We start from the raw sequence: 17,246 nt of genomic DNA on the forward strand, positions 1-17,246 counted from the left end.
CTAGGGTAGATAAGGCGCTCACACGCTTATCAAAACAAGTGGCGTTACCGTCTCCTGACACGGCCGCTCTCAAGGAACCAGCTGATAGAAGGCTGGAAAATATCTTAAAAGGTATATACACACATACCGGTGTTATACTGCGACCAGCGATCGCCTCAGCCTGGATGTGCAGCGCTGGAGTGGCTTGGTCGGATTCCCTGACTGAAAATATTGATACCCTGGATAGGGACAGTATATTGTTAACTATAGAGCATTTAAAGGATGCATTACTATATATGCGAGATGCACAGAGGGATATTTGCACCCTGGCATCTAGAGTAAGTGCGATGTCCATTTCTGCCAGAAGAACGTTATGGACGCGACAGTGGTCAGGTGATGCAGATTCCAAACGACATATGGAAGTATTGCCGTATAAAGGGGAGGAGTTATTTGGGGTCGGTCTATCGGACCTGGTGGCCACAGCAACGGCTGGAAAATCCACCTTTTTACCCCAGGTCACCTCTCAGCAGAAAAAGACACCGTCTTTTCAAACCCAGTCCTTTCGTCCCTATAAGGGCAAGAGGGAAAAAGGCCGCTCGTTCCTGCCCCGGGGCAGAGGAATGGGAAAAAGACTGCACCATGCAGCCTCTTCCCAAGAGCAGAAGCCCTCCCCCGCTTCTGCCAAGTCCTCAGCATGACGCTGGGGCTCTGCAAGCAGACTCGGGCACAGTGGGGGGCCGTCTCAAGAATTTCAGCGCGCAGTGGGCTCACTCGCAAGTGGACCCCTGGATCCTGCACAGGGGTAGTATCACAGGGGTACAAATTGGAATTCGAGACGTCTCCCCCTCGCCGGTTCCTGAAGTCTGCTCTACCAACGTCTCCCTCCGACAGGGAGGCAGTATTGGAAGCTATTCACAAGCTGTATTCCCAGCAGGTGATAATCAAGGTACCCCTCCTACAACAGGGAAAGGGGTATTATTCCACGCTGTTTGTGGTACCGAAGCCGGACGGCTCGGTGAGACCAATTTTAAATCTAAAATCTTTGAACACTTACATAAAAAGGTTCAAATTCAAGATGGAGTCACTCAGAGCAGTGATAGCGAACCTGGAAGAAGGGGACTATATGGTATCTCTAGACATCAAGGATGCTTATCTCCATGTCCCAATCTACCCTTCTCACCAAGGGTACCTCAGGTTTGTGATACAAAACTGTCATTATCAGTTTCAGACGCTGCCGTTTGGATTGTCCACGGCACCACGGGTCTTTACCAAGGTAATGGCCGAAATGATTCTTCTTCGAAGAAAAGGCGTATTAATTATCCCTTACTTGGACGATCTCCTGATAAGGGCAAGGTCCAGGGAACAGTTAGAGGTCGGAGTAGCACTATCTCAGGTAGTGCTACGTCAGCACGGGTGGATTCTAAATATCCCAAAATCACAGCTGATTCCAACAACACGTCTACTGTTCCTAGGGATGATTCTGGACACAGTCCAGAAAAAGGTGTTTCTCCCGGTGGAGAAGGCCAGGGAGTTATCCGAGCTAGTCAGGAACCTCCTAAAACCAGGACAAGTGTCAGTGCATCAGTGCACGAGAGTCCTGGGAAAAATGGTGGCTTCTTACGAAGCGATTCCATTCGGAAGATTCCATGCAAGAACTTTTCAGTGGGATCTGCTGGACAAATGGTCCGGATCGCATCTTCAGATGCATCAGCGGATAACCCTATCTCCAAGGACAAGGGTATCTCTCCTGTGGTGGTTACAGAAGGCTCATCTTCTAGAGGGCCGCAGATTCGGCATTCAGGATTGGATGCTGGTAACCACGGATGCCAGCCTGAGAGGCTGGGGAGCAGTCACACAGGGAAGAAATTTCCAGGGCTTGTGGTCAAGCATGGAAACGTCTCTTCACATAAATATCCTAGAGCTAAGGGCCATTTACAATGCCCTAAGTCAAGCAAGGCCTCTGCTTCAGGGTCAACCGGTATTGATCCAGTCGGACAACATCACGGCTGTCGCCCACGTAAACAGACAGGGCGGCACAAGAAGCAGGAGGGCAATGGCAGAAGCTGCAAGGATTCTCCGCTGGGCGGAAAATCATGTGATAGCACTGTCAGCAGTGTTCATTCCGGGAGTGGACAACTGGGAAGCAGACTTCCTCAGCAGACACGACCTCCACCCGGGGGAGTGGGGACTTCATCCAGAAGTCTTCCAAGTGATTGTAAACCGTTGGGAAAAACCAAAGGTGGACATGATGGCGTCCCGTCTCAACAAGAAACTGGACAGATATTGCGCCAGGTCAAGGGACCCTCAGGCAATAGCGGTGGACGCTCTGGTAACTCCGTGGGTGTTCCAGTCGGTATATGTGTTCCCTCCTCTTCCTCTCATACCAAAAGTACTGAGAATCATAAGAAGGAGAGGAGTAAGAACGATACTCGTGGCTCCGGATTGGCCAAGAAGAACTTGGTACCCGGAGCTGCAAGAGATGCTCACGGAGGACCCGTGGCCTCTACCTCTAAGGAAGGACCTGCTCCAGCAGGGACCTTGTCTGTTCCAAGACTTACCGCGGCTGCGTTTGACGGCATGGCGGTTGAACGCCGGATCCTGAAGGAAAAAGGCATTCCAGATGAAGTCATCCCTACCCTGATCAAGGCCAGGAAGGATGTAACTGCAAAACATTATCATCGCATTTGGCGAAAATATGTTGCGTTGGTGTGAGGCCAAGAAGGCCCCTACGGAGGAATTTCAACTGGGTCGTTTCCTACATTTCCTGCAAGCAGGATTGTCTATGGGCCTAAAATTAGGATCCATTAAGGTTCAAATTTCGGCCCTGTCGATCTTCTTCCAGAAAGAACTGGCTTCAGTGCCTGAAGTTCAGACGTTTGTCAAAGGGGTACTGCATATACAGCCTCCTTTTGTGCCTCCAGTGGCACCTTGGGATCTCAATGTAGTTTTGGGGTTCCTAAAATCACATTGGTTTGAACCACTTGCCACAGTGGATTTGAAATATCTCACATGGAAAGTGGTAATGCTGTTGGCCCTGGCTTCAGCCAGGCGCGTATCAGAATTGGCGGCTTTATCTTATAAAAGCCCTTACCTGATATTTCATTCGGATAGGGCGGAATTGAGGACTCGTCCTCAATTTCTCCCTAAGGTGGTTTCAGCGTTTCACATGAATCAACCTATTGTGGTACCTGTGGCTACTAGGGACTTGGAGGACTCCAAGTTGCTGGACGTAGTCAGGGCCCTGAAAATATATGTTTCCAGGACGGCTGGAGTCAGAAAATCTGACTCGCTGTTTATACTGTATGCACCCAACAAGCTGGGTGCTCCTGCTTCTAAGCAGACGATTGCTCGTTGGATTTGTAGTACAATTCAACTTGCACATTCTGTGGCAGGCCTGCCACAGCCAAAATCTGTAAAAGCCCATTCCACACGGAAGGTGGGCTCATCTTGGGCGGCTGCCCGAGGGGTCTCGGCTTTACAACTTTGCCGAGCAGCTACTTGGTCAGGGACAAACACGTTTGCTAAATTCTACAAATTTGATACCCTGGCTGAGGAGGACCTGGAGTTCTCTCATTCGGTGCTGCAGAGTCATCCGCACTCTCCCGCCCGTTTGGGAGCTTTGGTATAATCCCCATGGTCCTTACGGAGTTCCCAGCATCCACTAGGACGTCAGAGAAAATAAGAATTTACTTACCGATAATTCTATTTCTCATAGTCCGTAGTGGATGCTGGGCGCCCATCCCAAGTGCGGATTGTCTGCAATACTTGTATATAGTTATTGTTACAAACAAATCGGGTTGTTTATTGTTGGAAGCCATCTTTTCAGAGGCTCCTACGGTTATCATACTGTTAACTGGGTTCAGATCACAAGTTGTACGGTGTGATTGGTGTGGCTGGTATGAGTCTTACCCGGGATTCAAGATCCTTCCTTATTATGTACGCTCGTCCGGGCACAGTATCTTAACTGAGGCTTGGAGGAGGGTCATAGGGGGAGGAGCCAGTGCACACCAGCTAGTCTAAAGCTTTTACTTTTTGTGCCCAGTCTCCTGCGGAGCCGCTATTCCCCATGGTCCTTACGGAGTTCCCAGCATCCACTACGGACTATGAGAAATAGAATTATCGGTAAGTAAATTCTTATTTTCTATGTAACTACTTGTCACTTGTTGTCACACCAACTACCTGTCACTCGTTCACTCTGTCACCAGTATTAATCCCCTGTGACCTTATATCTGGTAAGTGCCACCTGTAGTAGAACATGTCTCCTCACCTGTATGTCTGGGGGCCTTTTTTTCTCATTTTCCAGTGTTAGCTGCAGTCCACGGATCTTCTCCTCCAGCTGATGGGTCTCTTCATCCTTGCGCCATTTCATGGTGTCCATGTGACCTTTAGTGTACACCAGCTGTTCCACCTTCTCCTGCAGAGACGTCTCCAGATGATGCACCTTAGTGCATAGGTCCTCGTTCTCCTGCAATTAAACAGCAAATAGAGAAACGCTACACATGCTATACTGTATATAGAGAATGATATACAGAGCAGGATTGGCAAAAGGGAAATTTATAACCCTTTAACATCTGTTGGTTAGCAATAACAAGAAACAGGGCATGAGCAGCATGGAACCTGCTGCAACCAGGTATGATTTGTGAGAGTTTTTGAAATAACCAGCTAGAGAGGAAATGAGACAGCAGAGATGAGGATAGACTTGAGAGGGCCAGAGAGGAAATGAGGAGACAGCAGAGATTAAGATAGACTGGAGAGGGCAAGAGAGGAAATGAGGTGGCAGCAGAGATGAGTATAGACTGGAGAGGGCCAGAGAAGCAATGAGACAGCAGAGATGAGGATAGACTGGAGAGGGCCAGAGAGGAAATGAGATGGCAGCAGAGACGAGGATAGACTGGAGAGGGCCAGAGGGGAAACGAGGAGACAGCAAAGATGAGGATAGACTGGAGAGGGCCAGAGAGGAAATGAGGAGACAGCAGAGATTAAGATAGACTGGAGAGGGCCAGAGAGGAAATGAGGAGACAGCAGAGATGAGGATAGACTGGAGAGGGCCAGAGAGGAAATGAGGTGGCAGCAGAGATGAGTATAGACTGGATAGGGCCAGAGGGGAAACGAGGAGACAGCAAAGATGAGGATAGACTGGAGAGGGCCAGAGAGGAAATGAGACAGCAGAGATTAAGATAGACTGGAGACCTCGATGTTTTGATTAGGATTATTGTATAAACAGAAGGCAGCTGGAAAACGTATTAAATATTACAGGATGATATATTGATGACCATACTTGTAATAACCTTTAAAACCTGTGACAACTCTCTATATTGAGGCTGTAGTTTAGATTATTCCTAACTCTAACTGCATGTATAACAGCCTTCTGAACTCAAAGTGTTGTAATTATTGAATTTTCTTGAATAAAAACAGAATATACAAAAAAAAGATAGACTGGAGAGGGCAAGAGAGGAAATGAGGTAGCAGCAGAAACGAGGATAGACTGGAGAGGGCCAGAGAGGAAATGAGGAGACAGCAGAGATGAGGATAGACTGGAGAGGGCCAGAGAGGAAATGAGGTGGCAGCAGAGATGAGTATAGACTGGATAGGGCCAGAGGGGAAATGAGACAGCAGAGATGAGGATAGACTGGAGAGGGCCAGAGAAGCAATGAGACAGCAGAGAAGAGGATAGACTGGAGAGGGCCAGAGAGGAAATGAGGTGGCAGCAGAGACTAGGATAGACTGGAGAGGACCAGAGGGGAAATGAGGAGACAGCAGGGATGAGGATAGACTGGAGAGGGCCAGAGGGAAAATGAGGACACAGCAGGGATGAGGATAGACCGTAGAGGTGCAGAGAGGAAATGAGGCAGCAGCAGAGATGAGGATAGACTGGCGAGGGCCAGAGAGGAAATGTGGCGGCAGCAGAGATGACGATAGACTAGAGAGGGCCAGAGAGGCAATGAGACAGCAGAGATGAGGATAGACTGGAGAGGGCCAGAGAGGAAATGAGGCAGCAGAGATGATATACTGGAGAGGGCCAGAGAGGAAATGAGGCAGCAGAGATGAGGATATACTGGAGAGGGCCAGAGAGGAAATGAGGCAGCAGAGATGAGGATATACTGGAGAGGGCCAGAGAGGAAATGAGCAACAGCAGGGATGAGGATAGACTAGAGAGGGCCAGAGAGGAAATGAGGCAGCAGCAGAGATGAGGACAAACTGGAGAGGGCCAGAGAGGAAATGATGCAGCTGCAGAAATGAGGATAGACTGGAGAGGGCCAGAGAGGAAATGAAGAGACAGCAGAGATGAGGATAGACTGTAGAGGTGCAGAGAGGAAATGAAGAGACAGCAGAGATTAGGATAGACTAGAGGTGCAGAGAGGAAATGAGGCAGCAACAGAAGGGATGAGGATAGACTGGAGAGGATCAAGGAGGAAATGAGGTGACAGCAGGAATGAGGATAGACTGGAGAGGGCCAGAGCGGAAATGAGGAGACAGCAGAGATGAGGATAGACTGTAGAGGTGCAGAGAGGAAATGAGGCAGCAGCAGAGATGAGGATAGACTGGAGAGGGCCAGAGGGGAAATGAGGAGACAGCAGGTACGAGGATAGACTGGAGAGGGCCAGAGGGGAAATGAGGAGACAGCAGAGATGAGGATAGACTGTAGAGGTGCAGAGAGGAAATGAGGAGACAGCAGAGATGAGGATAGACTAGAGGTGCAGAGAGGAAATGAGGCAACAGCAGAGATGAGGATAGACTGGAGAGGGACAGAGGGGGAATGAGGAGACAGCAGGGATGAGGATAGACTGGAGAGGGCCAGAGGGGAAACGAGGAGACGGCAGGGATGAGGATAGACTAGAGAGGATCAGGGAGGTAATGAGGAGGCAGCAGGAATGAGGATAGACTGGAGAGGGCCAGAGCGGAAATGAGGAGACAACAGAGGTGAGGATAGACTGGGGAGGGCCAGAGCGGAAATGAGAAGATAGCAGGATGAGGATATACTGGAAAGGGCCAGAGAGGAAATGAGGCAGCAGAGATGAGGATATACTGGAGAGGGCCAGAGAGGAAATGAGCAACAGCAGGGATGAGGATAGAATAGAGAGGGCCAGAGAGGAAATGATGCAGCTGCAGAAATGAGGATAGACTGGAGAGGGCCAGAGAGGAAATGAGGCAGCAGCAGAGATGAGGATAGACTGGAGAGGGCCAGAGAGGAAATGATGCAGCTGCAGAAATGAAGATAGACTGGAGAGGGCCAGAGAGGAAATGAAGAGACAGCAGAGATGAGGATAGACTGTAGAGGTGCAGAGAGGAAATGAAGAGACAGCAGAGATTAGGATAGACTAGAGGTGCAGAGAGGAAATGAGGCAGCAACAGAAGGGATGAGGATAGACTGGAGAGGATCAAGGAGGAAATGAGGTGACAGCAGGAATGAGGATAGACTGGAGAGGGCCAGAGCGGAAATGAGGGGACAGCAGAGATGAGGATAGACTGTAGAGGTGCAGAGAGGAAATGAGGCAGCAGCAGAGATGAGGATAGACTGGAGAGGGCCAGAGGGGAAATGAGGAGACAGCAGGTACGAGGATAGACTGGAGAGGGCCAGAGGGGAAATGAGGAGACAGCAGAGATGAGGATAGACTGTAGAGGTGCAGAGAGGAAATGAGGAGACAGAGATGAGGATAGACTAGAGGTGCAGAGAGGAAATGAGGCAACAGCAGAGATGAGGATAGACTGGAGAGGGACAGAGGGGAAATGAGGAGACAGCAGGGATGAGGATAGACTGGAGAGGGCCAGAGGAAACGAGGAGACAGCAGGGATGAGGATAGACTAGAGAGGATCAGGGAGGTAATGAGGCGGCAGCAGGAATGAGGATAAACTGGAGAGGGCCAGAGCGGAAATGAGGAGACAACAGAGATGACATAGACTGGGGAGGGCCAGAGAGGAAATGAGGCAACAGCAGAGATGAGGATAGACTGGAGAGGGCCAGAGAGGAAATGAGGAGACAGCAGGTTTGAGGATAGACTGGAGAGGGCCAGAGGGGAAATGAGACAGCAGAGATGAGGATAGACTGTAGAGGTGCCAGAGAAGAAATGAGACAGCAGAGATGAGGATAGACTGTAGAGGTGCAGAGAGGAAATGAGGCAACAGCAGACATGAGGATAGACTAGAGAGGGACAGAGGGGAAACGAGGAGACAGCAGGGATGAGAATAGACTGGAGAGGGCCAGAGGGGAAATGAGGCAGCACCAGAGATGAGGATATACTGGAGAGGGCCAGAGAGGAAATGAGGCAGCAGAGATGAGGATAGACTGGAGAGGGCCAGAGAGGAAATGATGCAGCTGCAGAGATTAGGATAGACTAGAGGTGCAGAGAGGAAATGAGGCAACAGAAGGGATGAGGATAGACTGGAGAGGATCAAGGAGGAAATGAGGTGACAGCAGGGATGAGGATAGACTGGAGAGGGCCAGAGCGGAAATGAGGGGACAGCAGAGATGAGGATAGACTGTAGAGGTGCAGAGAGGAAATGAGGCAGCAGCAGAGATGAGAATAGACTGGCGAGGGCCAGAGAGGAAATGAGGCGGCAGCAGAGATGAGGATAGACTGCTGTTGCTTCATTTCCTCTCTGCACCTCTCCAGTCTATCCTCATCTCTGCTGTTGCTTCATTTCCTCTCTGCACCTCTTCAGAGATGAGGATAGACTGGAGAGGGACAGAGGGGAAACGATGAGACAGCAGGGATGAGGATAGACTGGAGAGGGCCAGAGGGGAAACGAGGAGACAGCAGGGATGAGGATAGACTAGAGAGGATCAGGGAGGTAATGAGGCGGCAGCAGGAATGAGGATAGACTGGAGAGGGCCAGAGCGGAAATGAGGAGACGGCAGACATGAGGATAGACTGGGGAGGGCCAGAGCGGAAATGAGAAGACAGCAGGGTGAGGATAGACTGGGGAGGGCCAGAGCGGAAATGAGGCAGCACCAGAGATGAGGATATACTGGAGAGGGCCAGAGAGGAAATGAGCAACAGCAGGGATGAGGATAGACTAGAGAGGGCCAGAGAGGAAATGAGGTGGCAGCAGAGATGAGGACAGACTGGAGAGGGCCAGAGAGGAAATTATGCAGCTGCAGAAATGAGGATAGACTGGAGAGGGCCAGAGAGGAAATGATGCAGCTGCAGAAATAAGGATAGACTGGAGAGGGCCAGAGAGGAAATGGAGAGACAGCAGAGATTTGGAAAGACTAGAGGTGCAGAGAGGAAATGAGGCAACAGAAGGGATGAGGATAGACTGGAGAGGATCAAGGAGGAAATGAGGTGACAGCAGGGATGAGGATAGACTGGAGAGGGCCAGAGCAGAAATGAGGGGACAGCAGAGATGAGGATAGACTGTAGAGGTGCAGAGAGGAAATGAGGCAGCAGCAGAGATGAGGATAGACTGGCGAGGGCCAGAGATGAAATGAGGCGGCAGCAGAGATGAGGATAGACTAGAGAGGGCCAGAGAGGAAATGAGACAGCAGAGATGAGGATAGACTGGCGAGGGCCAGAGAGGAAATGAGGCGGCAGCAGAGATGAGGATAGACTGGAGAGGGCCAGAGAGCAAATGAGGAGACAGCAGGTATGAGGGTAGACTGGAGAGGGCCAGAGGGGAAATGAGGAGACAGCAGAGATGAGGATAGACTGTAGAGGTGCAGAGAGAAAATGAGGCAACAGCAGAGATGAGGATAGACTAGAGAGGGACAGAGTGGAAATGAGAAGACAGCAGGGATAAGGATAGACTGGAGAGGGCCAGAGGGGAAACGAGACAGCAGGGACGAGGATAGACTGTAGAGGATCAGGGAGGTAATGATGCGGCAGCAGGGATGAGGATAGACTGGAGAGGGCCAGAGCGGAAATTAGGAGACAGCAGAGATGAAGTTAGACTGGGGAGGGCCAGAGCGGAAACGAGGCAGCACCAGAGATGAGGATATACTGGAGAGGGCCAGAGAGGAAATGAGGCAGAAGAGATGAGGATATACTGGAGAGGGTCAGAGAAGAAATGAGGCAACAACAGAAATGAGGATAGACTGAGGAGGGCCAGAGAGGAAATGAGGTGACAGCAGGGATGAGGATAGACTGGAGAGGGCCAGAGAGGAAATGAGGTGACAGCAGGGATGAGGATAGACTAGAGAGGGCCAGAGAGGAAATGAGGCTGCAGCAGAGATGAGGATAGACTGGAGAGGGCCAGAGAGGAAATGAGGCAGCTGCAGAAATGAGGATAGACTGGAGATGGCCAGAGAGGAAATGAGGCAGCAGCAGAGATGAGGATAGACTGGAGAGGGCCAGAGAGGAAATGAGGCAGCAGCAGAGATGAGGATAGACTGGAGAGGGCCAGAGAGTAAATGAAGAGACAGCAGAGATGAGGATAGACTGTAGAGGTGCAGAGAGATAATGAGGGGACAGCAGGGATGAGGATAGACTGGAGAGGGCCAGAGAGTAAATGAGGCAGCAGCAGAAATGAGGATAGACTGGGTCTGGCCAGAGAGGAAATGAGGCAGCAGAGATGAGGATATACTGGAGAGGGTCATAGTATTAGGCGCGGCGGCTCACTGAGTAACAGTCACGGCCGCCGCGCCTCCCTGTTCTCCAGCACGGCACCTAGCAACGCCAGGACGCCGTGCGCGCCGAGCCGCTGGGTCCATGGCAACGGGGACGCCACAGGCGGACCGCGTTCCCCGTTGCCATGTGAATCTAATACACCTGTTTAGCTGTGAGTCGTGCAGCAAGGCAGCTGCACGACATTACCAATTAGGTTCTCTGCAGCTATTGGAGGGTTCACTGTTATATACTGTCTCAGTGCATTACTCAGATTCCGGTGATAGCTTCCTGTGAGCTGTTCCTGCTCTGGAGAAGATTCCCTGTCCGGTGTTCTGTAGTCCAGTCATCTTGTTCCGGTGCTCCTGACTCCTGGTGTCGAAAGTCGATCGTTGTACTTCTCCCTGCCTTCCTGCATTAGAGATCCGAAGATTCCGGTTTGCTTACGGTTGTTCCCGGTGTTGTGACTAGCACCCTTCAGCCGCGCCTTACGGCCTGGGCCGTGGAATTCTGTTTATTCTTGTTCCTTTTGGTGTTTTTGCGGAGATGTTCTGCCATAGCTGTCCTTCCTGGTATACGGCGGTGTCGTGTAGGGTTTGGATAGCGTACCTTGGTTTCCTTTCCCTTTGGCGGCCGTGTCGCACATACTATTAGTTTGTTGTTCTGAAGTAGCCCCTAGCTCAGTTTTTGTGTTTAGTTAGAGGTCCCCTTGTTATCATCCCGTCTCCGTTTACGCCTTGTCCCATACTAAGACCGGGGGCGCATCGGAGTTGGGCAGACCTAATCCGCCCTTCAAATGCGGCTACGGTGGGCCCAAGAACACATAGTCTCACAGGTGTAGACGGACCACGTGGGTGAAACAACGGAGTTAGGTTGCTAGGGGTTATTGCTTATATCAAGTCATCATTTCAGCGTCACGTTCTTGTGCTCGGGACTTACCACTCCATAAATTCGGGGCTCTGCTTATATTGTGGTGGGAAGGGACACGTGGCACATAACTGCCCAAATAAGCAGGGAAACGCTCTGACCAAGTGAATTGTGAGGGGGTTCACTTGGGTCTGCAGTTAATCTCCTCAAACGTTTCCTTGTTAGTTCCTGTAAAAAATTCTTCTGGAAGTCGCAGTTCGTTTGTGTCAGCCTTCATTGACAGCGGAGCTGCTGGGAATTTTATGGATCTTGCCTGGGCTCAGGCTTTGGGAATTCCGCAGTTTCATTTAAATATAGACCTATCACCATGCACGGGTTAGACGGTGGTCCACTCTCTAATGGGGTAATTACTCATCGCACCCCTCCAGTTCAACTGACAGTGGGGGCCTTACATTCCGAGAAAATTGAGTTTTATCTTACCCATTGTCCGGCTGTACCTGTTGTTTTAGGTCACCCCTGGCTCGCCTTTCATAATCCCACCATAGATTGGCGGTCTTGGGAAATTTCCCAGTGGGGTCCCTTTTGTGTTAAAGAATGTATTTCTCGTCCAGTCTGGGTCGCGGCTGTCACTCCGGAACTTATACCTTCGGAATATCAGGATTTTGCTGATGTTTTTTCTAAGGGTAATGCAGATATTCTGCCTCCTCATCGGTCATATGACTGTGCCATTGACTTAGTCCCCGGTGCCACTCTGCCAAAAGGGAGACTATATGCATTATCTGGCCCAGAGACTAAGGCTATGAATGATTATGTACAGGAGAGTCTGAAGAAGGGGTTTATTAGGCCCTCGAAATCCCCGTTAAGTGCAGGGGGGTTTTTTGTTGAGAAAAAAGACGGATCCCTTAGACCGTGTACTGATTATTGGGCCTTGAATAAAATCTCTATTAAAAACACTTACCCCTTGCCGTTGATTTCGGTGCTGTTTGATCAGCTCCGAACTGCAGTTATTTTTTCCAAAATTGATCTTAGAGGGGCCTACAACCTCATCCAAATAAGATCTGGGGATGAGTGTAAAACGGCTTTCAGTACACAATCTGGACATTACGAATATCTTGTAATGCCGTTCGGTCTGTCTAATGCTCCTGCGGTGTTTCAGGATCTTATTAACAATGTCCTCCGTGACTTTCTAGGGAAGTTCGTGGTCGTTTATTTAGACGACATTTTTATTTATTCTGAGTCTTCCGAACAGCATATGGTCCATGTGCGACTAGTACTTCAGAGGTTACGGGAGAATCACTTGTACGCCAAATTGGAGAAATGTGATTTCCACATCACAGATGTGTCCTTTTTAGGGTATATTATTTCTTCAAAGGGGTTTTACATTGAACCAAAGAAACTCCAGGCAATCCTAAGATGGACGCAACCCACTAACTTAAAGGCAATCCAGCGATTCTTAGGTTTTGCGAATTATTATAGGCGTTTTATTCATGCCTTTTCAGATTTAGTTGCTCCTATTGTGGCGTTGACAAAGAAAGGAGCAGATCCTTCCAGTTGGTCGCCTCAAGCCAAGTCTGCCTTCCTGGCCCTAAAATAGGCTTTTGTCTCAGCTCCAGTACTCAGACACCCTAACCCAGATCTTCCCTTTATTGTCAAGGTGGACGCCTCAGAGGTTGGAGTGGTAGCCATCCTTTCTCAAGAAGACCCATTGTCTCTGGAGTTACACCCTTGTGCCTTCATGTCCAGGAAATTCTCCTCTGCAGAATCCAACTATGATGTTGGTAATCGAGAGTTGCTGGCATTTAAATGGGCTTTCGAGGAGTGGACGCACTGGCTTGAGGGAGCGAAGCATACCATTACTGTGTTCACGGACCACAAGAATCTACAGTATATTGAATCAGCAAAACGGCTGAATGCTCGGCAGGCACGTTGTGCGCTGTTTTTTACTCGATTCAAGTTCATCATCACCTTCAGGTCCGGTTCTAAGAATACCAAAGCCGATGCCCTGTCACGTTGTTTACTTCCTGCTCACAATAACCACTCTCCCGTAACCCCCATTGTCTCATCATCCGTCATCCGGGCCGATCTCACACAGGATTTATTCACACAGCTAGTCCAGCTTCAGCAGCAGGCTCCCAGTGTTACTCCTGCTGATCGTCTCTTTGACCCTGAGTTCTTGAGAGGCTCTGTCCTTGCTGAGTTTCATGATAGTAAGGTTTCTGGTCATCCGGGTATTGCTAAAACCTTGGAGTTAATCTCTCGCTCGGTGTGGTGGCCTAATCTTTCCAAGGATGTAAGGGAATTTGTCCTTTCCTGTCAGGATTGTGCTAAGCACAAAGTGTCCCGATCTCTGCCGGTCGGGCAACTCATGCCTCTTGTTATTCCTCTCAGGCCATGGTCACACATTTCCATGGATATCGTGGTGGATCTTCCTCTTTCATCCGGAATTCCGGGTAATTTGGGTAGTGGTGGACCATTTTAGCAAAATGGCCCACTTCATTGCTCTTCCCCGATTACCCTCCGCTCAAGTTTTGGCAGTTTTGTTTCTCCGCCATGTCTTCAGGCTTCATGGTTTAGTCTCAGACCGCGGACCACAATTCATTGCCCGTTTTTGGAAACGTTTTTGTGCCTCATTAAACATGAAACTCTCTTTAACTTCTGGATACCATCCACAGTCTAACGGACAGACTGAACGTGTCAATCAGTCACTAAAACAATATTTACATCTTTATACTGCCAAACTTCAGAATGATTGGTCAGATTTTCTTCCTCTGGCCGAGTTTGCCTATAATAACTCTTGCCATTCTTCCACCAAGGAGTCTCCGTTCTTTTCGGTCCTGAGCTTTCATCCTAGAGCCAATTCCTTTACCCCTCATTGTCCAGCTTCTTCGTTGACCTTAACTTCCCGTCTCAGAGTTATTTGGAGGAAGGTACACCTTGCCCTTAAGAAGGCTGCTTTCCGAGAGAAAGTTTTTTCTGATAGGTCCCGACGCCTGTGCACATTTAAGGTGGGGGAAAAGGTGTGGTTGTCAACCCGCAACATCAAGCTCCGACAACCCTCGGCTAGATTGGGACCCAGATTTATTGGACCATTTCTTATTGTCAAGAAAGTAAATCCAGTGGCTTTTTGGCTACGGTTGCCTAAATCACTTAAAATTGGCAACACTTTCCACTGTTCTCTTTTGAAGCCATATATTTTTTCCAAGAGATTTCCTTGGAAGACTTTCCAGGGTAGACCTCCGGTGGATGTTCTGGGTCAACAAGAGTTCCTTGTGGAAAAAGTCTTAGATTCTAAGTTTTCTCGTGGTCGGCTCTATTTTTTGGTTCATTGGAAATGGCCCGGAGGAAAGGTCTTGGGTCCTGGACAAGGATTTACATGCCCCTAGACTCAAGAGGTTGTTCTTTCAGGAATTTCCTCAGAAACCCAGATCTAGGTTTTTTTAACCCCCCCTCAAGGGGGGGGGGTACTGTTAGGCGCGGCGGCTCTCCGAGTAACAGTCATGGCCGCCGCGCCTCCCTGTTCTCCCGCACGGCGCCTAGCAAAGCCAGGACGCCATGAACACTGAGCCGCCGGGCGCCTAGCAACGCCAGGACGCCGGCCGCGCTGAGCCTCCGGGTCCCTGGCAACGGGGAAGCCACAGGCGGACCGCGTTCCCCATTGCCATGTGAATCTAATACACCTGTTTAGATGTGAGTCGTGCAGCAAGACAGCTGCACGACATTACCAATTAGGTTCTCTGCAGCTATTGGAGGGCTCCATGTTATATTCTGTCTCAGTGCATTACTCAGACGCCGGTGATAGCTTCCTGTGAGCTGTTCCTGCTCTGGAGAAGATTCCCTGTCCTGTGTTCTGTAGTCCAGTCATCTTGTTCTGGTGGTCCTGACTCCTGGTGTCGAAAGTCGATCGTTGTACTTCTCCCTGCCTTCCTGCCGGTCGTCTCCTGCATTAGAGATCCGAAGATTCCAGTTTGCTTACGGTTGTTCCCGGTGTTGTGAGTAGCGGCCTTCAGCTGCGCCTTGCGGCCTTGGCCGTGGAATTCCGTTTATTCTTGTTCCTTTTGGTGTTTTTGCGGAGGTGTTCTGCCATAGCTGTCCTTCCTGATATACGGCGGTGCCGTGTAGGGTCTGGATAGCGTACCTTGGTTTTCTTTCCCATTGACGGCCGTGCCGCACATACTATTAGTTTGTTGTTCTGAAGTAGCCACTGGCTCAGTTTTTGTGTTTAGTTAGAGGTCCCCTTGTTATCATCCCGTCTCCGTTTACGCCTTGTCCCATACTAAGACCGGGGGGCATCGGAGTTGGGCAGACCTAATCTGCCCTTCAAACGCGGCTGCCGTGGGCCCAAGAACACATAGTCTCGCAGGCGTAGACGGACCATGCGGCTGAAACAACGGAGTTAGGTTGCTAGGGGTTATTGCTTATACCAAGTCATCATTTCAGCGTCACGTTCTTGTGCTCGGGACTTACCAATCCATTTCATTCGTTCGGAGCACAAAGAACGTAACACATAGAGGAAATGAGGCGGCAGCAGGGATGAGGATAGACTGGAGAGGGCAGGAGAGGAAATGAGGCAGGAACAGAGATGAGGATAGACTGGAGAGGGCCAGAAATGAGGCAGCAGCAGAAATGAGGATAGACTGGGGAGGGCCAGAGAGGAAATGAGGTGACAGCAGGTCTGAGGATAGACTGGAGAGGGCCAGAGAGGAAATGAGGTGGCAGCAGAGATGAGGATAGACTGGAGAGGGCCAGAGAGGAAATGAGGCAGCAGGAAAGATGAGGATAGACTGGAGAGGGCCAGAGAGGAAATGAGGCAGCAGGAGAGATGAGGATAGACTGGGGAGGGCCAGAGAGGAAATGAGGCAGCAGAGATGAGGATATACTGGAGAGGGTCAGAGAGGAAATGAGGCAACAACAGAAATGAGGATAGACGGGAGGGCCAGAGAGGAAATGAGGTGACAGCAGGGCTGAGGATAGACTGGAGAGGGCTAGAGAGGAAATTAGGAGACAGCAGGGATGAGGATATACTGGAGAGGGCCAGAGAGGAAATGAGCAACAGCAGGGATGAGGATAGACTAGAGAGGGCCAGAGAGGAAATGAGGTGACAGCAGAGATGAGGACAGACTGGAGAGGACCAGAGAGGAAATGATGCAGCTGCAGAAATGAGGATAGACTGGAGAAGGCCTGAGAGGAAATGAGGTGGCAGCAGAGATGAGGATAGACTGGAGAGGGTCAGAGAGGAAATGAGGCAAAAACAGAAATGAGGATAGACTGAGAGGGCCAGAGAGGAAATGAGCAACAGCAGGGATGAGGATAGACTGGAGAGGGCCAGAGAGGAAATGTGGTGGCAGCAGAGATGAGGACAGACTGGAGAGGGCCAGAGAGGAAATGATGCAGCTGCAGAAATGAGGATAGACTGGAGAGGGCCTGAGAGGAAATGTGGCATCCGCAGAGATGAGGATAGACTGGAGAGGGTCAGAGAGGAAATGAGGCAAAAACAGAAATGAGGATAGACTGGGGAGGGCCAGAGAGGAAATGAGGAAAAAACAGAAATGAGGATAGACTGGGGAGGGCCAGAGAGGAAATGAGGCAGCAGAGATGAGTATATATTGGAGAGGGCCAGAGAGGAAATGAGGCAGCAGAGATGAGGATATACTGGAGAGGGTCGGCAACAACAAAAATGAGGATAGACTGGGGAGGGCCAGAGAAGAAATGAGGTGACAGCAGGGCTGAAGATAGACTGGAAAGGGCCAGAGAGGAAATGAGCAACAGCAGGGATGAGGATAGACTGGAGAGGGCCAGAGAGGAAATGAGGATAGACTGGAGAGGGCCAGAGAGGAAATGAGGCAGCTGCAGAAATGAGGA

The 17,246-nt window shown here is 50.1% G+C and overlaps 1 protein-coding gene across 1 annotated transcript in view; it reads right to left on the bottom strand.

Annotated features, from left to right (window-relative positions):
* The window catches only part of LOC134927077 (kinesin-like protein KIFC3), a 280,022-nt gene that overhangs the window by 143,212 nt on the left and 119,564 nt on the right, over positions 1 to 17,246 (bottom strand). Inside the window, exon 8 of the mRNA XM_063921075.1 lies at positions 4,247 to 4,444. Coding sequence (XP_063777145.1) covers positions 4,247 to 4,444 — 198 coding nt within the window. The remainder of the gene's footprint in view (positions 1 to 4,246; positions 4,445 to 17,246) is intronic.

This window comes from Pseudophryne corroboree, chromosome 5, assembly GCF_028390025.1.
Source record: "Pseudophryne corroboree isolate aPseCor3 chromosome 5, aPseCor3.hap2, whole genome shotgun sequence".
NCBI lineage: Eukaryota > Metazoa > Chordata > Amphibia > Anura > Myobatrachidae > Pseudophryne > Pseudophryne corroboree.